The sequence below is a fragment of the Myotis davidii genome, unplaced genomic scaffold (assembly GCF_000327345.1).
Source record: "Myotis davidii unplaced genomic scaffold, ASM32734v1 scaffold461, whole genome shotgun sequence".
In the NCBI taxonomy this organism is placed as follows: domain Eukaryota; kingdom Metazoa; phylum Chordata; class Mammalia; order Chiroptera; family Vespertilionidae; genus Myotis; species Myotis davidii.
Window position 1 is genome coordinate 24,614 of NW_006295825.1, and position 26,719 is coordinate 51,332.

Genomic DNA, 26,719 nt, shown 5'->3' on the forward strand with positions numbered 1-26,719 from the left:
AGCGACATGGGGCCCAATGATGAAGGTCAAGTGGTCCATGTTAAAGACCTTAGAATGTGCTGTGGCTGAGGGTGTGGGGGCATCTAAGGTCAGGTAGGTCACTGGGGGTGGTGCGGATGCTGCATGTACAGGAAAACAGGCTGGAGACTAGGAGAGTAATTATCAAGCTGGTGCAGTTGTCCGGGTGCTCAAGGACCTGTGTAGGGCAGTGAGAGTGGGAAACAGGACGGATTGGATGTGGGGAGTGAGGGAGGGCGGGTGACTGTGACTTCTGTGGCTATAGGATGGGTAAATGGGGCTGAAGGCCAGAGGAGAGGGTGATGATTCAATAAGGGCAGTGGTGAATTTGCTTTTTAAGTTATGAGTTTGAGGTATTTGTGGCATCTCCACGGATCATTAGCCCACGGCTGCTAGCTACAGATAGGAAGCCCGGGATTGATATCCAGGCTGTGAATACTGATGTGGAAGTCATTAGCATTTACGTGGCCTGAAATCTTGTGAGTAGATGAGATCACTTGGGGAGGAACATCAAGAACACATGCAGTGGCTTGGGAACACCAACCGGACAGAAGGAGTAAGTGCAGGTACAAGAAAAAGAGGAGGTTGTGCCAAGGGGAGCCAGGCCATTCAGGGAGCAAGGCCTTTCCGAAAGGGAGGTTTGATTGACAGGCAGCAGAGGTGATGGAGAGCAAGGCTGCTCAGGAGTTGGAGAAGGGGCAGAGGGAGCTAGAGAGAAGCGACTGATAAAAATGGGGAGTCAGGAAAGGAGTTAGCTCGCCACATATTTTTGTTAAATAGATGATTCAGTTTGTGGGTGTTATGCTTTAAATCACATTTGACAGGCAGCTGGAATTTAAAGTTTAGCTCAAAGGACAGGTTGGGTTAGAGGTATGGATTTGAGCCATTTGCTGAGAAATACAGATTAGATAAAACCTTAATGGGGAGTCTTTATAGGGCAGGAGGGGAGAATTGGCCAAATAATAATCACAAAGGGAGGACTTTGATGTAGTTCCTGTGAACTCTGCCTTCCTCCCTTCAGGAGGGGTCTGAACTCTGGTAAGGTCCTTAGAAGGAAGGCTGCTGTGTAAGTGGCCCAGCTAATGACTGTGCCAGCCCCATTCTGTCTTCCTCCTCCAAATTGTTTTAATCATCCTGGTATTTAATCCACATCAGCTAGGGTCAGTGTAAGATTCAGCCAAGGAGAAAATATTGAAGTCTGTCTTCTTGGGAGTTTAAAATGAATTTTCACAGGAGGCTAAAGAGTCATCTGAGCTGGAAACCTCACTTATGAATCTAAAACTGTCTCCATGCCTAGGGGAAGAGTAGTCTGGTGGCATCTAATCATTTCAAAGGCCTTTAAGTCCAGGGGAAAAGACTGCAAAGTGACAATGGAGAGACAGCAGCTGTAGGACCTGTGCGTGCCAAGGCAGATGCAACGGGGGTGGGACTTTTGACCCAGGGGCTCCTGCTGGCACTGCATGTGGCCCTTGGGGAGTGAGTGAGGCCCGTGGTGCATTACATGAGGCTGTGGCACATCCTTGGTCAAAGGACATTAGGGCTTAGAGACATTTCTCCCTAGCGCCCCACTGGATTCCCTTGTAAATCCTCTTCCCACCCAGACAGGGCAGCAAGAAGGAGACCGCTCCAGTGCAGGAGCTTTTCCAGGAAAAGTTTATTAGAAGGGCACTTGGAAGAGAAGGACAGAGGGGACAAATCTTTAATAGTACAATAGTACAATGCTTAACCAGGTGCTCTGCTCTTACGATACAAAAGTTAGAAAAAGCTAAAACACTATAAATACGTACATGCTTTTTACAAAGGTATTAAAAGGTCAGGCTGGCTGAGAAGTGAAGGTGGTCGACGTCGTCCATGCTCTATTCCCATTCCAAGAGTGCCGACCTGAACAGCCTTGTTGCAGGAGGGTAAGCGGAGGTGTCTTGGAGAAGGGGCTCCAGCCCTCCATGTAAAGTTTTCACCCCCAGGCAGGGAGAGGCTCAGAGCTGCCTGCTGTCACACGCCTCGACATGATTAGCGAGCCTGGGCTGGTGTGTCTGGATGCTGAGCCAAAAAAAGCCTCTGCGCCTCAACCCACATCAGAACTGGCTGTGCCTCCAGCTCTTCCCAGCCACTGGCTTTGGGAGGAGAGACCTTTCCAATTTTCTTCAAGAAAATTAAATAGTTGTCTGTCTTGAATAGTTATTATATAAATAGAAAACACCAGGATGCAAGAGTGTACATTACTTGAGCATAAAATCAATTTCAGAATCACTGAGAAGTTCTCGATCCAGTTTACACGATAGGCAAGTTTGTTTCTGCAGCGTTGCCTGGACGTCCGGTCATTTCCTTCTACCAGAGATGCCTCATCTTCATTTTTGATCCATGTCCTCTATGTAAATTTTTCTACTCCCCCCCACCCCCCACTTGAGAAGTAGCTGATGCTCTTTAAAAGGGTGATATACATTTTGAAGATGGTAACTTGAAGGGATTCTGGAAGGGGACATGTATGCCACACAAAGAAAAATGGTACAACTTCGAGTCATCGATGGAGATTTTGGGAAAACGCCCAACTCTGCCACTTCAAGTCACACAGTGAGGCACAGGGTCCGGAACTAAACTCATGCCCTCTCTTGCTACTGGTAACCCCTGGTAAGTAAGTAGTCCCACGAGCTGTTTGTGGATTCCTCTCCCTCCACCTTTTAAGGACTAGACAGAGTGGCCTAGTGGGGCTCCCCCCGTGCAGAGACGTACAGGGAGCCTCAGAAAGGGCAGCTAAGGATGAAGTCAGATAGCTGCCTTCTCCCGACTGCTCATACATGCATGACATGCACACTGCTTACAGAAAACCTGTTTCTGCGGTCTGAGTAAAAGCATTTAGCCTTGGAATACATCCACACTCTAGGAAGTCAAGGGGAGATGGAGAAAGAAAGAAAAAAACTAAGCACAAGATACGTGCTACAGCTCATTCCAATACATTAACAATGATTTTTAAAAAATAATCATGGTCGATAAAAAAAAAAATGCAGCACAGACAACATAAGGACAATGGAAAAGTCTGCCAGCAGCCTTGCCCTCATGTGTTCTAAGAGTCAAAGTCCCTGCTCCTGACTCCAGGCTTGTCTCAAAATGTCAGGTCTTCTACAGCCCGCCGGGAAGCTGGCCAGCTGAGATGATGTTCCAGCACAGGCCTGTAACCGGAACCGCTGGGCGGCTCCCTACGTGTGCTCTGGAAGGATCGAAGTTACTAAATAAAGTTTGGAAGGGGGAGGAGAGGAAAGGGAATAGAAGTTGGCTCCTGGGGGAGGTGCTGAGGCCCCGCGCCCCAGGGCTAGCTACTCTGGGCTGCAAGGTGAAGGCAACCTGGTGGAGAGCCTGGACAACTACACTTAACTGCTACCTAACAGCTACTGTCACCCTCTAGAACTGCCCTTGTTTCCTCTTGCGCCTTTCAGCTGTCCTTTAAAAAAGCTGTTAAATGTATAAATGCCTTTCATACGACAGGACTTAAAAAATATAACTAGTTTTGTGACAAAGGACACTTATTACACAGGCCCCAAAGCACCTGTGCAGCCTCTGTGACCAGAGCGGCCAGGTCCTAAGCTCTAGGTAAGACCAGATTGCGTTCAGTGGTGCCAAAGGTCGGCTTACCTGCATTTTCCTTCTGCTGCCTCCCACAGGAGTCTAGTCTACAAAGAAAAAGGACCAAGTAAGCAGCTTTTGGAAAAACACAAAGCATTGAGGGTTCTAAGGCACCATTCACATAGAGCCAAACATGGCCGTTCAATCACCAAAGTGGGGCTGTACCTGAAGCTAAGTTGCCAAGTACCTACAGGACAGCCGGTGCCAGAGGAAGCCCTCACAGGATCGTGGAGCAGGTGGAGAATGCAGGCCCTCAGGAACCAATGCCCATGGCTGTTAGGAGAGGCCACAGTGGAATGCGCACCACGGGTCAGACCTGACCGGGAGCACGGCTGCACATCCAGGCGTCCCGACGGCCTCCCGCACCGGTAAGCAGCGGTCCACAGGTCCTTTCACACCAGGCACAAACTTCACAGTGTTTGGCTCTCAGGTGGAATGCGGAGCTGTGCACTGTCTCGGTTCTGTCAGTGGCCCTGTGAGGAGACTAGCACAGGTCTGGCAAGTGCTGCTCCCCATCTGTCTCTTCCTGTGTCCTCAGGAGGCGTGGTGAGCAGCTCCCACCTGGAAACCTCAAGGCTGGGGCTTCAGAGGCGTAGGATCCTGCAGGCGAGGCTCTGGCAAGCCTCCCACCTCTCCACGTAGCATCAGAAATGTCATCACATTTGAGGTGGATAACCTGCCAAAGTATATACTTTCTTCCCTTCACCTGGAATTAAGACAGGACTTCCATAGGAAACCCCTTTATTTTTCCTGGTAGAAATTCATGCAAAAATATGGGATAAGTCATTTCATATAAAAAACAGCAGCAAAGAATAAAGTACCAATTGCAAGTAGCAATGCTGTCTGCTGTATTCTGCAAAAGGGCTCTTTTTTTCCAGTTGAAATAATTCATAATAGTTTCCTCACTAATTGCCACTGGGAGCAGTACTTATTACACAATATGACTGCTAGAGTTGTCACTGGTAATCCTCTACGAGAACTAGATAACCTTATACCCCAGGGGAAAGATGACAGACCTCTTTGCACCAAGCCTGCAATTTTCAAAGGTGTAAAAAAATGTCAATAGCCCTTTCATTTGCCTATGTTGGCCTGAGAGTTTTCCCTCCTGGTGAATTTGCTTCTGTTAATTTCAGCTTCCAAAACTGCTGGCAGGTGTCTTCTCAACAAAACCTGCAAAAGCTGCTCCTTGGGGGAGATGTCACTGGGTCCCACTCTGGTTTCCAGTCCATGTGCCAGCCCAGGATTTAAGTATAAAACGAAGAGCACATGATAAAGCTCATTAAATTAATGCAATTGACTACATAACAGTAGCCCAATGCACGAGAATACGAAGTGAGCTCTTACGCCTGGGCCCCACGCAGTGTAGTGCCCCCGTAGCCTGAACGCCATCACGCCACAACACCTCTTGCTTTCTGTGAACACTTCACGTAATTCAAATCTCTCTGAGATTAATGTGACGAACTGTTCATTGCGTGTGCATTGAGCCTCGGCAGATCCTTCTAACTGCTCCAAGTGAGAAAGGACACCTAAGAGTGTTTTGGAAAGAGGTCACTCCCACCAGCTTTCCCCACTGCCCCTGGTGGTCTGAATGCTGGTTCACACCAATCTGTTTGCTCTGAGGGGGAGGAGACCACAAGCCCCTCCCAACCCCAAGTCGGCCCAGTTCCCAGTGCAGGGTCCGCTGAGGGAGTGCTGGGGCTCGCGGTGCTCAGCTCAAGAGGCATGTGTCAGAAGCGCCGGAAGGTCGGGCATGGGGTTCACTCACACCCCTGCAGGCTCGTCCCTACCTGGAACACCCAAGGTGAACTCCACACTCCAGGCCTTTGCGTGTTGGACAGTGCCATCCCAGACTGCTGTCATCGAGAAAGGAGGGGGCAGGGGCAGGGGGCATGTGGTGACATACTACCTGTTTGCTCAAGCCACCAAAGCAGAAGGCATTTCTTGCCCTTCAAAATTGGGCCAGAGGGCAAATGTTCAGCAAACAGCTGTTCATAAAACCCATCTCTGGGTTTGCTTTTGTGTTTTGGAGAACAGGTTGGTGCCACTTCGGTTGAGGGAGAAAAATGTCTTCTTCCTTGACAACAGTGAGTTGAGTCGAGTTCCAGTTTTCTCCACCTCCTATGCGGCCATTTTCCCCAAGCCCGCCCTCCCCTCCACCCACTGTCTCTAAGACACACTGGAACAGCGGATGCTTGGGGAGCCCATCTGGGTGAGGACCTTGTCAAGCCACTGCAAAGGCCCATTCAGGTGCAGCTCAATCCAGCAGGGGGTGCTGGTCACCGTCTGTCTCCTACAAGACATAGGGAAAGGGAAAGGGGTGGGAGGTGTTTAAAATGTCCAGCAGGACACACAGATAAGTACACCTTTTCCTGCTTCGGTAACAGTCTTCTCCCAGGGTCATAGATAGACCCTGGCTTGCTAGACCCCGAGGATCCTACAGGTGGTGCCGATAACTTGCAGAATCTGCCACGCCCAACTCTCCGACTAAGAAGAGCTTTGAGTGAATCAGGTTCTCCTGATGGGGAAGGAGATGGCCCTTAAAGAGTTAAAGTGGAAGGCAAATTCCAGGGCACCCCAGAGGCCCCCCAGTGGCTGTGAGGGGCCCCTGACAGCCTTCAGCCGGAACAAAGGTCTCCCCGGGTCCCCTCTGTCCTGAATGGGCGCCTCAGTTGCCCACATCCAGCCCCGGCCCAGCCCCAGCAGCCCGCGATGACGTGTGTCTGTCTGATTGAGGGGTGTTTTTTACAAAGCGCCGACAGAGTCCGCATGCCGTCGGTTCCCAATGTGCTGATATAATTCCCATCTACGGCCTTATTTTGGAAAATCTTACCAGCAGAGCGAGCCATGAAACAATTACTGGAAAAAACCAGGGCACACCACACGTTTCTTTTCCCCAAAGCGCTTTGTCTACACTCAGGCTGGTTGGTGACGCAGCCCGCAGGCGCGCTCCCAAAGGCCTCCGCTGAGCAAAGGCTATCTGCTGCGGGCGCGGTGCCAGCTGGAGGTGAGAGGCCTGGGCCCGGGCCTGCTTTCGGCCACCTCACAGAGAAGGGATGAAACCTTACTCTCCTTGGCCCAGGAGGCAGGCGGAGGGCAAGGCTGTTCTGGGAAGGGGCCGCACCCACCAGTTAGGCTGCCCTGCGGTGCTGCCAGGTGGCAGTGACGTGGTGGGCCGCCCGGGACGGGGTGTGCTGGCACTGTGTCCAGCGCGGTGACACAGTGCCCCCAGAGAATGGCTTCCGCCACCAAGGGGCCTCTTCCCAGCACTTGAAGCTGAGGGCGGTGGTGCCACGCCAGGTCAAGGGCCGCTGGCCTCAGGGCACCGCCCACCTCGCCTCACCCCAGGGGAGGGCGAGAAATGAGCTTGCAGACTCACCCTGGGTGCCTGCCTGACCTGGGGCCTGCGGATGGCCCTCAGGACTATAGTCTGATGTAAGAAGAGCAAATGGACCTCCCTCTGGTTTTTTTCCATTGGGCCCATCTTTAAACACTTCCCTTCCCCAGTAAAATATGTGTATTAATTTTCTAACCTTTCCACTCTTGGTCCCCAAGTGATTTAGCCAGGGCTAAAAGGTGGGCTAAAACGTCCCTTGGGCTAGGCCTCTGGGCCTGGGCTAATCGCAGGCCGTTAAAACTGTGTGGAGAGTTCTCCTGAGGTCTGACCCCTTTAATTGCTCAGTTGGCCACTCCTGGATTTCAGGGAGACCCCCACAGACCAAGGCGCTGTGCTCCCTGGCACTGTGGGGCATACAGGGAACAGCAGCTAGAATATGGTAAATGGGAGAGGAAGATTTCACGGACCCAAATCCTCTAATGAGAATCTGACTTTCCATAAGTCATGCTCATCTGGATTTCATTATAAACGGTGGCCCGGAGCCAATACTGAAATGGGTTTGGCTTGGGTGCAGAATGACTGCAAAACAAAATGGATTCCAAACATCTGGAAAAATGAAGAGAAGGGGCGAGTAACTTGCAAGGCGCTGGCTCCTGCTGATGTGTGGGTACCTCCGCGTCTGCCTCGGGGCTGGGCTGGGGTGCAAGCGGGAAGCGAGGGCTGTGAGCAGGAGGAGGGGCCCACAGCTCTGCCTCTCAGGAGCCCCCTTCCCCCCCACGTCCAGGTGTGAAAGAGAAGGGCCTGGATTCTCTAAGCCCAAACCCGAGTGGTCGGAGAGGCTCAGAGCAGACCAGGGCAGCCCTGACCATGTTAGGTTAAACCAGTATCTGAAATTCTGAGAGACACCGTTTCTCTTCTGAGCAAGGGAGCTCTGTTCCTCTACGACTACCCAGATCCCCTCCTCCTCCCCTGCTTCTCGGTTATTTAATGTTCCAGGTGCTCAGGGTCACCCAGTCAGAGATGGAGCCACAGAGGCCGGAAGGAACGAGGAGAAGAAAAGGTGACTCTGTCGGGCAGGTCGTGCTGACCCATCTGCCCGAATGAACAAGGAAGCCAGGAGGGTACCATCTAGGTCCTAGGTTCAGCCTTTCCACGAACGATGTGGCTTTGGGCAGTCACTTTCCGTCCCTGGGCCTCAGCCCCGCATCCTCCCCCCCACACACACACACACAGCAGGGTGATGCAGTGTCCCGCCCAGGGTAGTGTGAGGTGGCACGGAGCACGTGTCTGAGGCCCTGGGCCAGCACTGCTCAGCTCTTCCTTATCAGCCTGCCAGGTCTTGGCCTCTCGGATCCCTCCCTCTGTTCTTTGGGCGAGGGCTGGCCTGGGTCGTCTCTGAGGGGGCCCTGCTCTGCTGTGTGGAGACCCCTGCCGTCCTTGGGCCCTCAGACACGCGCTCCCCCACCCCCCCCAGTGCTGACCTGTACTCCGCTCCCCAGCCTTTGACGAAGCTCATGCGAATGGTGCACATGCGAGTCAGCTGGTAGACGGCCTCGAAGCCCTGGTTGACGGACTGAGCCAGGAGGGCAGCAAACTCCTGGTTGTTAAAGATCTTCAGGTTGCATCCTGTCAACAGAACAAAAACAGTGGTCCTGAGGACGAAGGCCGGGCGTGTCCGGTGCTCCGCTCCTGGCTAAAACCACCCCTGGGTCACCCGGAAGGTCCCAACTCACACCTCCTCCACGCTCGGCACCCCGCCCTGAAGCCATGCCACCTCCATGGGGGTACCGCTGGCATAGGTGAGGGGGAGAATGAAACACTGGCCTGCAAGCTCCAGCTCCCAGAGCTGTGGGGAACACTGGGAAAGGCAGTACAGTGGGCCACCAAGAACAAGGGAGAGGGCTTGGAGAGGTGGGCCTGCCCTGGGCTAAGGGAACAGAGAGACAAGGGACCCGAGCCAGAAAGCCCACGGCTGTGTGGGGTTTGGCCGGCCGCCTGGGGAAAAATGACCCCTTGTCATTCGGCAGAGTGAGTGGGGCAGAGACGGGCCAGCGGAAAGCTACGCCTGCCATCCCATCACAGAACTCATCCCGGGGCCCCAAGGCGCCTCCCGCCAGCTCCTCTGAGTCCACCTCATGTTGGGGACAGGAGGGAGGGAGCCACCTGGGCCCCTTTTTGGCCTCTGGGCCCCAGGCTGGGTTGGGGTGACATTCACGGCAAAGTGAAGGTGTGTGTCTAACTCTCCAGGCAGTAAAACCAGAGACAGGCACACATAAAGTTTATAACAAATCTCTTGTCTGAAGTCCTGCCACCCGAGTGCCAGGAATGTGTTCCCCAGAAAAAATAAAGACAAAAGCACATGCTGGAGAGGCCCGAGAGGTGAGCTGAGGTGACACGGACCAACGGGCCAACAGGACGCTCCGAATCTCGCCGTGTGACTCTGGGCTGGTCACTTTCTCTTTGCAAGCGGGTGTCTCCTTTATGAAATGAGGGGCTGGCCTCAGAGGACCCTGAGCGAGCGCTGACATTCTATGAGCGAACAGACACCACCACAGCCAACTCAGCCCTCACGGAACAGAAGGGGGGAGGGCTGGGGAAGGGAGCGGGCAGAACGCCAAGAATGCAACCCAGCTTCCTCTTCTAGTTTTCTCCAGGGGGAGCACGGTGAGGTAGGGCCAAAGTAGGCTCCAGACGAGCTGAGCCAAACAGAGGAGAACGAGGCTCAGGAGTCACACAGTCAGTCCTGGGTTCACCTGGCTCAGCCACTTACTAGCTGTGCTCTTTGGGCAGGTGGCTTAACCTCTCTGAACTGGTCTCCTCAATATGCCTCCTCACCTGAAGAGCCAGAATACCTGGGGAAGACTAACAGCAGAGATATAAATGGACTCGGTAGGCACAACCACACAACGCTCTGGGAACACAGAGCACTTATCACTTAGGAGTATCTGGGTTCTGACATTGGCCTTGCCCAGGACCCAGGGTTCCACTCTCATCTGCTCCTCAGTGGGAAGGAAAAGACAAGCCACACCTGCCTCACGGTCTTCGGCCTGACCGGGGCCATACCAGCTGTGTGCCCCGTGGCTAAACTGTACACCCCGTGAAAAGTGGGCTTTGGCTGGGCCATCTGCCTCTGTGTTCTAATAGGGAACTTAGCTGGGATCGGCCTCCTGCCTGGTCTTGCTCCCCAGGCCTGGCCCTGTCCAAGCCACCCTTTCCTGGAGTACAGGTGCGATTCATCAGCCCTACGCAGAAAACCCTCAACACGCCCTAGCTGGTTTGGCTCAATGGATAGAGCGTCAGCCTGTGGACTGAAGGGTCTCGGGTTTGATTCCGGTCAAGGGCACATGCCCGTGGGTCAGACCAGACCAGGTTGCAAGCTCCATCCCCAGTAGGGGGCAGCCAATCAGTGATTCTCTCTCATCATTGATGTTTCTACTTCTCTCCCCTCTCCATTCCTCTCTGAAACCAATAAAAAACATTTAAAAAAGAAAGAAAGAAAGAAAGAAAACCCTCAGCAGTTCCTCAGAATAAAAGCAAACTTTTATGTCCTTCCATGGCTGGATCCCCTCATGCTTTCTAAACATTTCCCCTGTCTTCTACATGGCCTCACCTCCAGCCAGAGTGCTGCCCCTGCGTGCCTGCCCTCCACCCCCTCAGGCCCTCGCCGTATTGTCCCCTAAGCCTGGAACCCCTCCCCCGTCCTCACCCCTCGTCGCCCTGGGCCTATGCTTCTCCTCCGCGAGGGGGTCCCTGATCCACCCCACAGGCAAATGCTTGCCCTCCCGAATCCAAGAGCACCCTCTGTGCTGCTCTGCACACTCCGCTGGTGTGTAAGGTCTGTGCAGCCGGCAGCAGGCCCTGCACCCTCTGTCCCCTGTAGCACCACCTTTTGTGGAAGGAAGGGAGGAAGGAAGGAGACTGCCTGAGCGTCCACACACACAGAGCCCTGAGCAGGTGCCCACGGGTCAAAGGCAGGTCCGTCCGATGCTGTGTCTGCTCCCTAGAGGGCCAGGGAGGGCGCTGTAAGAAGGTAAGGCTCAGAGAAAACCCAGATGGAGCACCCGCAGGTTGGCCATGCCAACCACGAGGAGGAGCAAACATCAGGAAAACAGCAACCTCCCCAGCAACCCAGGCATGCGCCATGGGGGAGAGGAGCTCAGAAGGACGTGTGGAGGTGTGATTACCTGGTGGGATCTTGCAGACGGTGGCAGGGTGCCAGCCATAGCGCTGGTTACAGTTGGGGGACTGCACGAAGATGGCGCTGTCGCTGAGGCACTCGGCGAAGACCTCCCCTCCGATGTAGTAGAGCCGCACGCCTCGCCCTAGGGAGACTCGGGTCAGACCAGACCAGGGCGCCTGGCCCCACACGGTGGCCCAGGGCCGGCTGGGCTCGCACAGGGGCAGAGCCAGCTAGGCTCCAAGTGACTGGTTCTTTCCAGCTTCACCAGGCACATGGGACCCAGAGCTCAAACCTAACCCACATGAGGGGGCTTGATGGGTGAGGCTGTGTTCCTAAAGCCAGAGGCGGCAGATGACGAGAAAGGGGCCTGGGGGAAGCCTCAATTCAGCCTCTGCCACTGACCAGCCACACCTCAGTGACTTACTCCAACCTCTGAGCTAAGGTGGGGACAGTAATGACACCCACCTCACAGGGGTGCTGTGAGCCACACAGTAAGTGCCTGCAACGCGTCATCTGATTTCTGCTACTCGTCCCCTCCGCTCCAAGATTCAGAAATCTGTTCAGCAAACCTACAGAGCTCCCTCCCCGAGGCAGCAGACGCCAGGAGCCCTTCACAGCAAGGGTGACTTACTGCCACACTATACCTTTCTCCCCTCAATTTCAAGAACATTCCGTAGGTTTATATCATTTACGTCTCCTTCATCTCTTAAATCCACTCCAGATGGACAGAAATTATTTTTAAATTGGCTCTGCAATTCAAGCAGTTACGTAAACACTCTGACAATGAGTTCCCCATGCAGCTGGGGGGGTGGGGGCGGGTGCTCCCCTCTCCTGCAAGGAAGGGCTCCATTCAGCTCCTAGGGAGGAGGCCCCAAGGGCTGGGAAACGGAGCCAGACTACAGGCACAACGTCAAGTGGGAAGGAAACCAGACGACGGACTGACGGGCCATTGGAGGTCCTCCTGTCTCCTCACCCCATTACTGTCCCACCCCACCACTCCCCATTCCCTCCTGGTTCAGTGTTTAGGACAGACTTGGGGTTCTCAAGAAAACCTCTGTGCACGTCCATCAAGAGTGGGAGGCAGTCCTGGTCAGGTAGCTATCTCGGACACAAAACGTTGTCAATTCAATCCCTGGTTGGGACACATACAGGAAGCAACTGATCAATGCTTCTCTCTCACATCGATGTTTCTCTCTTCTCTCTTCTCTCTTCTCTCTTCTCTCTTCTCTCTGCCTACCAACTAGAAGATCACGGCTCGATTCCCCGTCAGGGCACATGCCTGGGTTGCAGGCTCAATCCCCAGTGGGGGGCATACAGGAGGCAGCTGATCAGTGATTCTCTCTCATCATTCATGTTTCTATCTCTCTCTCCCTCTCCTTTCCTCTCTGAAAGGATATATACATATATCTATGTGTGAAGATTAAAAAAAAAAAAGTGGGAGGCAGAAGTGAAGGTGGGGAACCCCAGACCAAGAGAACAAAAATATTTTGTTATGGTAATTTTTAAAAAATTTAAAATATAGAAAAGTATAAAGAGAAATCAGCAACTCCCAAGATCAGTATCTTCTTTTAAGTAAAGTAACGGGAGGCCGTCTGGGAAGGACGCGGGCTCGGGGCAGGGGCTGTTTGTCACTGATTGTGTCACACTTGCTGTCTGGCCCTGCATGGCTCTGCCCCTTCCTGGGCAGCAGATGATTCCTGAAAACGAGCACACACCACAGGGGTCTACCCATGGCTCCAAACTTTTTTTCTCTCAACTTCAAAATCCTCTCTTCATCTGTTAATGCCCAAGATCATACACATGAGCCACGGTGCTCTGGTCCACGTGGGCCTGACCCCGCTGCCCTGCCCAGTTTCCGGCTTTGCCCTGGAGTCCCTCGACCAGCCCTGGGGGCTGTGGATGCTGCCAGAGAATCCCCCCTGCACCCACTACAGTGCCAAGCACGTCAAACTCGCAGCCAGCGGGCCGCATGCCTCCATTTCCACAGCCCTTCTAAGTGACTCTGGGTCACAGAATTATGCATATCCTTAGTGTGATATTTTATGAGCAAACCAAGTGATAAATATCAAGGCTTCATCATGCCTAACCTAGGTAATCTTGTCCTGTGTTTTGGGTGTTGGAAGGCAGCACGCCAGCAGCAGTGGTGTCCCAGCAGTGGGCAGTTCATACTATAAGTTTCTAAAATAATCATCATCATGTACGAAATTAATAAACAAAAGATCACACCTCCAAGACAGACTGCCCACCTATCCACCCATCAGTCGTTCAAGTGCATAGTTATTAAGAGAACCACATTTGTGTCCTAACCGGTTTGGCTCAGTGGATAGAGCGTCAGCCTGTGGACTCAAGGGTCCCAGGTTCGATTCCGGTCAAGGGCATGTACCTGGGTTGCGGGCACAGCCCCAGTAGGGAGTGTGCAGGAGGCAGCTGATCGATGTTTCTCTCTCATCAATGTTTCTAACTCTCTATCCCTCTCCCTTCCTCTCTGTAAAAAATCAATAAAATATATTTTAAAAAATAAAAATAAAAATCATCATTCTCCCCCTTTTTAAAAAAAGAGAGAACCGCATACATTGCCTTTCGTACAGATTCCCCTTTCTTGTCCCCTTAAGTGAAGTGTTTTCCTCTGTGGCTTTCAAATGTTCAGAGACGATCTGTCTGTGTCTGTGAGTGAGAATGACCAAGCAACCTGAACTCTACCTTTCTGGTCCCTAAACGAGACAATACAAAACGGGAGGGTGGGGATGGGGCAGAGTCCTCTCCCTGGTCCCTAGCAGGAGGCCCAGCACGGAGGCTGCACTGGGGCCAGAGGTGGGAGAGGGGGGAACTGGCAGCCCCTTGCCCTTGCTCTTACCAATGTGCCTCCGCGTGAGCTCCACGGCGGCGTTCCTGTTGACGTTGGAGAGCAGCCCGAGGCAGAAGCGCTCCGAGTTGGAGGGGTCGGTGAAGCCATCCACTGTCATGGAGGGCTGCGAGGCGTGGAATGTCTCCCCGACACGCTGGTTCAGCTCGTAGTAGGAGATGGAGCACCAGAAGGCTGGCTCGCAGTAGGTGACGGGCTGCAGGTCTGGGAGACAGGCCAGGCTGCGGGTCAGTGGGGTCCCCCGGATGCTCCAGAAGACTGTTTCTCTCCCTCTCAGAGGGCATTACCATCCCGCCCTCATGCCTTCATTGTCTAAAATTTGCAGGATCCCATGGCCTCAATACTCAGGTGTTGGGAGAAGTTCCCCCCAGCCCCTTTAGTTTTAGCTCTCAGGGCCTGTCCTGCCTGGCCTGGCCCTGGGGTGAAGCAGTCTTCAAGGAGGTGCTGGGCCAGACCAAAGAGGACCAGGGCCCGTGCACTCCCTGCGCTGACACGGCCCCTCCCGGCCTTTCTTCCAAGTCCCTTATGTAATCCATGCTGACCTCTGCCCCCCAAAGGGCTTCTGCCTTTGGCTCTGCCTGTTCTCAGGCAAGCGCCTAGCCCTCGCCTGCCAAGCAGCAGCCTCCCAGCCTTGAAGCAACGCAGCCCAGGGGGCCCTGCACTGTGCACAGGGTCGGCGACCACAGGGCACCTGGCGCTGTCTGCAGAGCGGGCCGGCCCACGGCTCTCATTCCGGAAACTACCTCTGGATGCCTCTAGATGCCACCTCCTAGAGTGGCTCAGACACAAATGCGCCTGAAAGAAGTTCTGAGTTTGTCCTAGCTATGTCTCTAGTCCCAATTCAGGGCTCCTCAGAGCAAAACTGCTCTCTTGTGAGGTGTTGGTTCTCTTTCTCAGAAGAGTCGGGAACCCCTGAAATAGCAGTTTCCCCTCATGTGATCCCACGTGACCCCTAGCCTTCCTGCCACCTCCAGCCATTCTGGGCTCCCCAGCGGCAACTGTCCTCCTCCTGCCCACCCGGCATCACCTCTCACCTCTCCGCACTGGCCGGCGCTCGTCACTCCTCACTCACATCATGTCCCCAGTCCCACCCCTTCCAGCTGCCTCTCTGCACTGCTTGCTCCGCTGGGCTGGCCGGGAGGCTGAGCTCCCCACATCCTGCTCTCTGCCTGCGTGGTTGGAGGATCAGGGAGCCCCTGCTCATTCTCCCCCGCCCCCACCCCAGACCCCCAGCCTGGTCACTCACTCTGGCTCTGACAGATATTTGGAGCCTGGCGACCTGGGTGGGTCCTATGGGAGCTGGTGAGGGGGCCAGGCCAAGTCTCAGCACAGGCCTGAGACCCCTGCTCATCATCTGCCAGGCAACTTCCTGGGGCGAGTTCCCGCAGGACCCTCTGCTCACCAGACCTTTGAAAGGGTGTAAAGCCCGAGAGAGAGAAACCAGAAGCTGTTCTGAGAGGGGCCTGGGTGCCCCCTGCAGGGCCAAGTGGCCCTCATCTCCTGGGATCTGTGCCCACGTTCCCTTCTAAGGGCAGAGGCTGTGTCCATGCGTGGGAGGTACGGACCGGTAATGGACATCCGTGCCTGCACTCAACACACACCCAGAGCGTGTCAGCCGGAGAGTTAGGACGCCCAGATCAGTTACTCAACCACGGCGCTGTTGGCAGTTTGGGCCAGATACTTCTTTGTTTAGGGGAGAGGGAGACTCTGGGCATTACAGGATGGTTAGCAGCACCCCTGGTCTCTACCCACAAGACGTCAGTAGCGCCCATCCATCTCACCCTCCCAAGCGCTGGCAACAAGAAATGCCCCCAGACATTGCAAGCTGTCTTCTAGGGGACAAAAAGCCACTGGTTAAAAATGATTGCCCTAGCTGTCAACCAGGTCATGGAGCGCCAGCTTTAAACCCAGGTGGACCCGAGTTCTCTCTCTGCTCTGGCACGGACTAGCCGTGTGGCTGAGCAAACCAGCCCCACTGAGTTCCAGCTTCCAGATGCCCTGCCCCAGCCACCTGAGCGGAGAATCTTTTCCACCACAGGCCCTGTTTGTGGACGGGCGGAGACAACTCCTAAGAAGTGCGGAGCTCGCATCAATCACTCGAGAAATGGTGTGTACAATTACAACTTGGCTTATTTGACCTTGGGAACATCCTGTTCCTGTTCTCACCTCCATCACAAGAGGACGCTTTGCCCCTTTCCTCTCTTCCCAGGGAGCAGGGAGGGAAGGGAAGGAAGGCGGGAGATCTAAGCTCCTCAGTGGACGGGGCGTGATGAGGCGGGAGTGACCGTGGCCTGTGGCTTGTGCGCCCCAAGTGGATCTGAGCCACTTCCGGCTCAGCCTTTGCGGGATGCTTCCACATTCCAACGAGATAAGCTATATTCTAAACAATGTGGTCACTAAATGGGAGCCGTGTTGCTTTGGAAACCTTAAAAAATAAATAAACCCAAGTGCAATTCAAGCATTCAAAGTGGTCGGGCAACATGTCAGGACCAGAGGTATTGGGGAAGGGCCGCCGGCCACCATGGCCTGCAGGCAGGCTCTGCTGATCTTGCTGTGTGCCCTTGCGGATGGGGGATGTGACGTCCCTCTCTGGCCTCAGTTTCCCAGTCTAAGAGTATCTGCAGTGCGCTAGAGGACAGCTAAAGCAGACCATCTAGGTCACTGTCTTCTGGCATGAGTTGGCCTGAAGGTGCAGCTGTGGCTGATCTGGGCTGGCCCTGGTTGCCCAGCAAAGTGCAGAACAGAAAGAGTCTTCCCCCCAAGTTATAAATCCCTATCCAGCACCCCAGGGCTTAGTCCAGGTGGAAGACAGACAGCGAGGTACCCAGGGACACTGAGATAGCCCACCTACCAAAAGCCGCCGGGCCAACCGTCCGGTGACATGGAGCTGGAACCTCACTCTGGGGAAGTATGGATTCAAGATGTCTCAACCAGAGAGGGACCTAAGGGCCTGGCCCAGGAGTCCCCCCAAGCAGATCGGAGTCCTTATCCAAACGTCTCTGCAACTTGCAGACACACACTGGACAGTGTTGGGAAAACGCTGGACGCAGGAGCCTGACACGTAATCAAGGAGATGCTAGTCTGAAGGCGCAGTGCAGTCAGGCTGAGACGGTCTGGAAGCAGCCACTTCAGAGAGGGCTGTGTAGACGCGTTGACCTGCATTCCGAACCAGAGCAGCACCCCCAGCCACACATTTATTACCCTCTGCAAACAATTCAAAGCCCACCATGCCTTCCACCTCTCTCCTTCCCCCACCCCTCAGCTGCTCCTCAAGGCACTTCTGCAAGAGGAGTAGCAGACCCAAAGTAAGATCACCACCGCCAAGCTCTGCCTTGAATGGCACTTCATTTTTAAACCTCGCATACGCCCTCATTTCTTTCCCACCTAAAGACATATCCACATTATGGTTAAGTACAAAAGAAACAAAGAGTCAGGACCCTGGAAAAGAGAAGGCTATACATGGTATAACCAGAGAATTATAGCTACTGAAAGAACCCTCACCTGGGCTCTGAGCTTCCTAGCAGACAAGGCAAAAGGGAGAATATGCTACAATTCTCTGGTTGGTGGACAGAATTCTTACTAGTTCTGCAGGGGAAACAATGCTTGTCTTAGCACAAAATCTTAAAAGAAGTCCATCAGGGGGTAACCCCTCCCCCACTTCAATCAAGCCAGCCAGCCCTGGTTTTCGAGTGTCCCAACAAATGCAGAAAGGATTTTACATGGGGTTGCTTCTTCAAAGGAACCTGAAGACACCCCATCCAAAGGCTACTCTGGGAGGATGACCCTGTAGTCTGGTGAGATGCCTTGCCCCAATGGAGCATGGCTCTGCACCTCTAGGCCAAGGGCTTGGCACACCTGGAATGGGAGGTGACGGAGTGTGCCCAAGGCCTTCCCTGCTCGCGGCCAAACTGCTGAGTCGGTGCTAATCTCTGTTCCTGGAGCAGAGGCGTCTCTGTCAGAGACGCAGGAACCTCCCTCCAGCCGTGCTCGGCCCCTGCCCCTACCAGTGTGATGTCGGCCAGACTTCTCGAGTGGCATGGGGCACTTAATTCATGACTGGCCCCCTGCCAGTCTTACACATGGGCTGGCTTCAGTTTTGAGCCCTATTCCAAACTGGCATAGACTTTCTGTTTTGTTTAAGGAAAAGAAAACAGAATAAAACCCAGAAGGCAACACTTGGATTAAGGGATCCCTATTAAAAACATGTGCAAGAAATCCAAATCCGGTAGAGGAAGGGGGAGGCCAGAGGGGAAATTAACTTTCTACTATAAATCGAAAGCAGGGAGCAGGCCAGGCCAGGAGCGCAACACTGCAAGGCCAAACGGCGAACCTGAATGGCTGGCTTCCTCTGGGCGCTCGCTCCTCAGGGTGAAGCAGCTCCACCTTAGGCTGGAGGCTCCCCACGCCATCCCCACCGTCTCTCCTGCTGTCCCCTCTACCTGGGCGCCCCAGCCCCGACTGTCAGGGCCCAGCTCCCGGGGCTGTGGAGCATTGCCTGACCCCTCCCTGCAGGATGGGCCCCTTGTGTCTGAGCCACCTGCGCACCTCAGCGCTATTCCTGCAGACCCGGGCCATCTGGGTCCCCGCCTCTGGGGCACCCATTCCAGCCCCTCTCACTGAAGATGAGGGCCACACACCAGAGTGTACACAGAAGGAACCCCGCGCAGTCAGCCTAGCGCCGGCTCGCCCAGACCAGGAACCACAGCAAAGTCTCAGAGCGGGACCCTCGGGAGTGTGAGGGCAGGGCCGGCAGCTGACTTCCTGCCATTGAGCTCCTCTGACTCCCCTGAGGGAAAGGCCATGTGCAGCCGCAGGAAGGGCTGCAACTGGACCCAAGTCCTCTGTCAGGGCCCCGGGGGGTCCTGCTGCCCGGCCCCAGCCCTTCTCCTGGGAGGAGAGGAAGGTGCCTCTGCCCCAGGTGCTCTGAGGAACCATCACCTCCTTAAACTCCGCTCAGCTGCTGCCCCGGGCACTCCCTGGTACCCGCTTCCCTAGGTCAAGGCCCATCCCGAATGTCTCACTTAGAAGCAGAAAACAACTTACTCACCAGCAGGATCCAGATCGTTATCATTTCCTTTCTCCCCACCTCCCTCCTCCTTCCTCCTTCCTCTCCAACTGCCCCAATCCTTCTGCCTTAGGTGCTTAGGAAATTCCAGGTGACTCAGGCAGCACGGTGCGCAATAACAGGAACATCACCTGCTCACACCCCGAAAACACAGCCCGGGGTCTCCCGCAGCCGCTGGCGGGAGGCTGAGCTGGCTCTCAGTCACACACTGGAGCTCCCGTGAGTCACCTGAAGTGACTTACGGTGGCGGGAGGCCCAACCTTTCGCCTGGAGTGGGGAGGAAGTGAAGAAGGAACCAAATAGCCTATGTCTATTTCTTTTTGTGTAATCATTTATTCACAAGAAATAACGAGATGTCCTGAGATGTCCCCATCTTTCTCTAGGAAGCACTTGCTGTGTGCCTGCCATCTCCTTACCGTTTGGGACATACCGCCTGGTATAGGGGCGGAAGAAGGAACCCAGGGCTGCCGCTGTGGGCTCCCTCCCCGCCCTCGCCCTTTATTTGCCCTTCAGCCCATTTTCGACCAACTTCCGCCACCACCCCTCCCGACACCGGCTCTCCAAAGGATGCCCTGGAACTCCTGATGTCAAACTCTGGGTCTCTTCTTAATCTCATTTTGCATCTCTGTGGGACCTCCCTGGCATCTCCCATCCCTCTGGCTGCTGTGGCCCGTCCTGCACCTGACCCCCAGCCTCTTTCTCAACCCTGTCCATCCCACAAGGGGCCCCCCATCGGTCCCTTTCCCTCTCTCTCCTTCTTGAGCTGGGTCTCCCTCTCCACTGAATTCAACCACTCCTACAACTTCAGCCGAACCTTCGTCCGTGTTTCCAAAGTGCCGTCTCTGCGTGGTAAATGGGATTATAAGACAAAAGTGATGGAACAGCGGTCAGGTCCGAGGGAGCGATGCTGATCAAACGGGCCTCCTTCCTGCAGGACTTCTCAGAGGCTTTACTACGCCAGTGCCTTGGGGCCCCATGAGAGGGGAGTGCAGGCTTTTCCAACTTGATGAAAAATCCTGTCTCCTGACCCCACTTTGGGAAAGGCTGTCCACCAGCTTGTCCTCGGAGCTCAACCGGCCCTTTCATGCCATTCCATCCACCGGCAATGTCCTTCCCTCCTCCCCTCCTCATGGCATCCTACTTGTGTGTCCTTCAGGGTCCAGCTCACACGCGTTGCCACAGCTCTGAGGTCTTCCCATCCCATCCGGCACCTTCTTCCTTGGCATATATCGTTCCTCCCTCCTCTGTGCTTGCTCCCTTGGCATCTGGCACAATGCCTCCCAGGTGGACACGGACACCTCCAGCCACTCGGCCAGACTTGATTCCTAAGTATCATCCCCAGCTCCGGGCCACCAGTGTCAGTATGAGTTCATACATAGGAGACACTGGCAAGCCTGTACCCACTGGAATACCACCGCTACCTCCTGTGACCTCTCAGGGTACTTCATCTGCACCTACTTCTTGTTTTATACTTATGCACAGTCCTGCCTTATTTATCCCAGCAAGGCCGTAAGCACATAGAGGGCAGGGTCTGTGAGTCCTCTTCAAATCCCCCCAACCTGGACGGGCACACAGCCACTGGGCAAGAAGTGCCTGGGGAATGAGTAAGGAAGAGACAGGTGCAAGTGGACAGGTTTCCATCCAGGGACCGATTGGGACACAGTCTTCAACCTGACATTTGTCGCTGACTGTAAATTAATAAATGCCCTTCTTGAGCCTGGGTCTTCTGAGTAAGGTGGTGGGACGAGGGAAACTGGTCTAAATGCCCCAGCAAGGCAGTGCCCTACTGCAGACGGGAGCACGTGCTCCGGGTCCCGAGGCCCGAGTTCAAAGCCAGCTTCCCCACTTACTAGCTGTGTGGCCTGGGACAAGTTAGCTAAGCAGCCTGCCCCTTGCTTTCCTAACCTGTGAAATGAAAAACTACCAAACCACTACCTTAGACGGTTGTTATGAAGACTGGCCTGGAACAATGAGCGACACAGGAAATAGTAAGTTCTCCAGAAATGTTTGCCATTGTCATCACCGTCATTTCCTCCCTTCCAGCTCTGAGGCCAGGAATCCACGAGATTTTACGGGTGGAATGAAGCCGATAGTTTTAAATGGATGAAGGTGGGGGTGTGAGGGCTTGAGAGAAAGCCAAGCCTGTCAGCATTATGTCTCACCATGAGTCCTAACCCTGACTCGTCAACTGACTCGTCCCCCCCATTCAGACCTCCCCAGCAGAGTGGCACCCACTCTTTGCTTTCCCAGCTCGAGGCCTGTTCCTACCTTTGGGAGAAATGACCTAAGAATTCTCAACCCTCAGAAACAGGCCTGAGGAATGGGGAGGAAGGGATGCGTCAACAGGACACTCTGCCTTGGGTCCACGTTCGAGAACCATCCTGTCATCCTAGTCCACACAAGGCAGATATGAGTTCACAGCAAGTGACAACTGCCCATCTGCTTCCTGAGTCAGGCAGCGGGGTCTCCAAGGTGAGCCTGCTCCAGAGTCTAGGAGAGGAAGTGCTGCGGGGGTCACGGGGTGGGGTCACCTCAAAGACCAAAGCCCAGAGTCCAATTCATAATCATGACCTTTCATTTCTTGAGTGTGAGCGTGGCTTCTAGCCCGCAGAGTCTGTTTTTTAAATAATTCAATCAGTCCTCTCCCATCGAATGTGACCTTCCCTCTCCAAAGCCCAACACTCACAGTGATATTATTTTACCAAGATGTTAGGACAGATCTCAAAGTCCCATCTCACCCTGCCCACTGGTCAGCCCGCATTACAGGGCTTTCAAGCCTCTCTCACTGTTCCAGGGGATGGCTTTCTTCACCTGATGCTATCAGTCAAGGCCTGGAAATGAAGACAGGCCAATCCCCTCCGATTCACCAAGCTTGGGTATTAACTATTTCTTTTCCTGCGCCACACAGTAAGCCTCAGCAATGAAGGCCAAAACAAAATCAAACTCACATTTTTCTAAAGCTGCCAGGCCAGCACATAAAGCATTCCCTTCAATAAAAGTGGAATGGATGTTTTATTTGCTTTAAGCCCTTCAGCAGGCCCCACCCTGGAGCTGAGGTCTTCCCTGGGGTAGAAAAGCAAATCTCAGAAAAATGGACCCAGAAGTCCACGGGCTGAGGGAAAGTGTGAAAATGATGGTCCAGCTGCTCCAAACATCAGGAGCTGATGCAAAATGATCAACGAGGCACCAACATATGGAAATGTGTTTACCAAAAGCACAAAGAGGAGAAAAAAAATTAAAAATGGATATGCAGTGTGATCACCGTGGCAAGGCACCAATATCTATGCTCGGTCCACGCACACCAGAAGGACTGCGATAAAGCACAAACAGTGGTTTGGGGTGGAGAGATTGTGGGCAATTTTGCTTTTTTTCTCAGGTTCCTTATATGTGCCCGTTTTAAATAATAATGACATCACTGTAAGATGAAATGCTCAGACAGACTCCAAAGAAGTGCATCTGAAACCTCTATGAAAGCTGGGGGCTGGAGTCGGCCGCCCATGGCTTTCCATCCAACCACGCATGCACGCTTGGCTGACCACAGACCCTCGGCTCCTGGGCACGAGGTTTGGGGAATTTTCACTCACTCACGTCTAAGCATCACGGGGGAAACACAACCCGGCACAGAGTGGCCTTTCCTGACACCGCTGTTCTCAGGTTTCCCGTTCTGTGGGTGACCCCAGAATCCCTGTAACTGGAAACCCGATGGCTGAGCCAGCCTATGTGGGGGGTTGGGGTGGAGCCTCACCTTCAGGACCCCCTCCTCACACCGGCCACCTGCCAGGGCTGCAGCTAGAGGGGAGACAGTCACACAGACGAGCAGACACTTACCCAAGTTACTGTGTGCTGGGGACATCGGGTTCGGGGATAGGTTTGGAGAACCTGCGAGGTGAGACACAGGTGTGAGATTTCATAAAAGGCTCTTGGCTGGAGAACCCAATTCCTGACATCAAGGTGGGCAGCTGGGTGGCCAGCAGAAAGAAACCCCGGGCTGACCCTCCAAGGCCCAGGAGAAGGCCTATCGCCACATCCTGGCCCGTCCTTGCCCTCCACGGCCCAGGTGACATCGTCTGCAGAACATGGATGAACGGATGACCTGGGGGTCTCAGCCACGACTGACAGGGTGATGCTCTTCCCCAGGACCCACAGCTCAGGGGTGCCGAGTTCCCAACTAGGGAACAGACCCTACACCACACCCTCCTGCCCTGTGAACTGTGGCCCCAAGAAAGTAAGAGAGGGCAGCGAAGGCCCCCTCCCCAGCTCCTCAAAGCTCCAGGCAGTGAAGGCCAGCTGTCCCATACAGGTGGGGCCTGTGGCCACCCAGACATCACCAGTCCCTGCTCTCAGTGGCTCAGGCACCTGGAAATACCATTCCAACCATTTCCCCAGGTTTCAGAAAACTCACCAAACTGCCTCAGAAACCCCACAGCTCAGCGACCAGACGGACATTTTATATAAGACACAATGCTGTACGTGGCAAAAGTCCAAACCTACACAGTTCTTCCTACTTTCTGACCCTCTCTCCATCCCTCAGCCCCAGGAAGGAAACAACCATATGGCATCGACCTTCCAAAAAAACCAAGTGAGCGCTTTTCCACAGGGCACACTGGCCCGTCCCTCCTGTCCCTGCACCCGCGGGGCGATGGAGAGTTGTTCACTGATTAACAGCCTAGTGGGGCTGGCTCCGGCCTGAAATCTGCCAGTCCACATACACACCCCCTTGAGCTGTTCACGGGGGTTGCTCCTGCTCTCGCCTGGGTTTCTTTTTCTCCCCCAGCACCCAATCCACTGGGATGTGGGAGAGCCCGGAAGAGGCAGAGCTTCCGAATCAGGGGCCCGGCCATGCCGCCAGGCATTAGCTGTGGGACTCGGCTAAAGAGGTTTAACCTCACTGACCCCTGACCTTCCCCCTCAGGCATAAGGGAAATCACACCATCCATTGTGTGATTTGTAGAAACGGAGGGAGAGTGTACATGTAAAACTGCCTTCACTGTGACTGGTACATAGTAGGCACTCAGGAAAGGCCGGCCTCCTATTCTGTGGCGGCTCATGTAGACCCAGGAAGGCTACGGAACCTTCACACTGCTCTGAGCAGACCTGTGTGTTAGGGAAGACCCAGGACCAGACCAGGTGATCCTCGGGCTCCAGCCACCACATCTCAGCTGTCCATGGGTCACTGGACTGGTTTCCAAATGGACAACTTTGAGTGAAGAAGGGAGAATAAATAGGAGGTCCCACCCGCTCACCACAGGCTGGCTGGGGTGCACAAAGCCCCGTGTCCACTTTTGATAAATCACTAGTGTTCACAACAGGGACCTGCAAGTACATTTATGGGAGGAGGAGAAGAAGGGAGAGGGGACAAAGAAAGTGGGGTGGCGAGGCGGGTCAGGAGGGGGCGGAATGGCAGCTGCTCAGCCCATATACAGACCCTCTCCTTTGGTCTGTTTTCTTTTGTAACAGTAATCATTCCGCAAACATGAGGGCAGCAAGGAGGGAAGCGGGAAGGGAGAGTGAGGAGAAATGTAGCATCTGGAGAGATGCTGTCTAGCTGGCCGGCTTCCCATGCCAGCATTTAATGGCTGCAAGCTTGCCATGGCCACTTGGCATCGAGTACAGGAAGGTCTTCAATGCATTCCACTGGGTTCACACTGTCAGCCACTCACCAGGGGGTGTGTGTGGGGAGGTGCTAAACCCCAAAGTGACACGATGCCCAGGCTGGGTATCAAGCAACTACGTTTACAGTGGACATGTGAGTTGCTTTCGTCCATCTTTCAGGAATCGCAGACTCTCCTGTGGGCTGTGCGCAAGGCAGGTGGCTATGTTTTGTCTAGCGGCTCTGTGGGCACAAGGCATGCCCGCCATCATCGGAACGGAACATCTGCTTGGCTCCCTCCTCCTCACCCAACCGCACATTCCATGTGGCAGCTGGGGTTCAGCTCCAGAAACCACTGGTGTGGAGCCCATTTGGTCCCATAATAAATGACATGGGAACATCTGGAGATGTGGCTGGAGACAGCTGGGGTGGGGGTGGGGGTCCCTCACAGTAGGAACACATATCACATTTGGTCACCACACAAAAACAGATGCCTCGGGGGCCTGCCTCCACTGGCCAGCGGCAAAGGCCTTCCCTCCACTCAGGCTCTGGAACTATTTCTGGTGATGGAGCCCACCCTCCACCCCACAGCCAGCAACATGGCACTGAGGCACAGCCCCTGCTGAAAGCCTGCAGTGGCTCCCCGTCAGCTCCGGGCCACACTTGAAGCCTTGAGGGGCTTCCCCTCCTGCATCTCCCCATTTTGGAGGAGTAGGTCACACTGACTGTTTACTGTCCCAAGAATGCACCAGGCTCTCCTGCTCGTGCCCCATGACTCTGTCTGGCACACCCTCTGCCTGACAGAACAACTTGGCTGAGACCTACATCGCTATAGACTCAACTCAAGAAAAACCTATACTGCAAGGTACTGCTCCGCCCCAGCACTTCCCCTCTGAGCTGGATTAGGGGCCCTCTCTGCGCCCCTGATGCCTTGTGGTGACTTCCATCAGGGAGCACAGAGATGCACAGTAACTGCTCCCTGTCTTGTCAGGCTCCCCACCAGCTATGGGCCGCTCAGGCTCCTCCTCTATCCCCAGCCCCTGGCTGAGTGGCTGTTCTACAAATACTGGATAGAGGCGTGGAGGGAGGGTTGGAGAGAGAAAGAGGGCGGGAGGGAGGGAAAGGAGGGCAGGCGCTTGGGGTTCGGGGTTCGGAGCGCACCCCTGCAGGACTCTGACCTGCATCCATGCTGTGGTTCATCTGGTGGTCACTGGTTTCTCCATCTTCACTCAGGTAGCCAGGGGGTGGGGTTTCTGAGAAGCAGAAGGAAAGGGGTTATTAACTGGCCTCCACACTTGGAGAGAGATTTTTTTGCAAACTCTCGCACATTCGCACCCTGTGCCAGTAGCAGCGCTGGGGGAATCATGGGCCTCCAAGCAAGGACACAGCTCCTGGTCCCGCTGTCCTCCGCCTCCCACCTCAGGCTCCCCACCCGATTGTTACCTCATTCCCACCCCTGTTCTCACCATCCCACTCCAAAGTCTGAAATGTTTGTTTCTAGAACCTCGGCCAGGCTGGCTTTACCCCCTCCTTTCGAGTTCCGGTTGAAGACCACCCTCGAGGGAGGCTGTTGACTTGCTTCAGCCTTGCCCATCGCTGTCCTCCAAAGGGCGACCCCTCAAACCAAACCGCACTCTGGCTCCGGCGCCGACTCCTGGGCAGGTGCCTGGTTATACACTGTCTCTCTAGGGAACCTCTTAGCTTCCCAAGTGGGTTGCGAGTCCAGTGGCAGCAGAGACCGTGATCTGCTTCTCTGAACGACGCCCGGCCCTGACTGAGCTTTCTAAGCTGAAAGAACACAGTGGGGGGCCTGCCCCTGGACAGCAGCGTCCCCGGTGCAGGATCTGACAAGGCTGGGGCTGTAAAGTGGGTCTCTCCTGACTGCGGTGACCCACACGTACAGGCCCGCCGTCAACCTCGGCCCAGGAAACTCACTAGGGTGAAAGCTGGTCCCAGTAGGACGCTCTGAAAGGAACACAGCATGGCCACCGCCCAGCAGCCACCGCCCTGCAGGGACCAGCCCACGTGCTGCGGGCTGTTTCCCCGGACTC

At 54.5% G+C, this 26,719-nt stretch overlaps 1 protein-coding gene across 4 annotated transcripts in view; it reads right to left on the reverse strand.

Moving 5' to 3' along the window:
* Nucleotides 1–1,653: 1,653 nt before the first annotated feature.
* The window catches only part of SMAD3 (SMAD family member 3), a 114,682-nt gene continuing 89,616 nt past the window's right edge, over nucleotides 1,654–26,719 (reverse strand). For 3 of the 4 annotated variants that reach the window (XM_006770748.2, XM_006770750.2, XM_006770749.2), the window contains exons 4-9: nucleotides 25,847–25,921; nucleotides 22,907–22,957; nucleotides 14,005–14,217; nucleotides 11,155–11,292; nucleotides 8,452–8,596; nucleotides 1,654–5,926 (exon numbers count right to left, since the gene is read on the reverse strand). In XM_006770748.2, the coding sequence (XP_006770811.1) occupies nucleotides 5,803–5,926; nucleotides 8,452–8,596; nucleotides 11,155–11,292; nucleotides 14,005–14,217; nucleotides 22,907–22,957; nucleotides 25,847–25,921 (746 nt within the window). In that variant the 3' untranslated portion in view covers nucleotides 1,654–5,802. The remainder of the gene's footprint in view (nucleotides 5,927–8,451; nucleotides 8,597–11,154; nucleotides 11,293–14,004; nucleotides 14,218–22,906; nucleotides 22,958–25,846; nucleotides 25,922–26,719) is intronic. The other variant, XR_001515064.1, reaches the window with a different exon arrangement.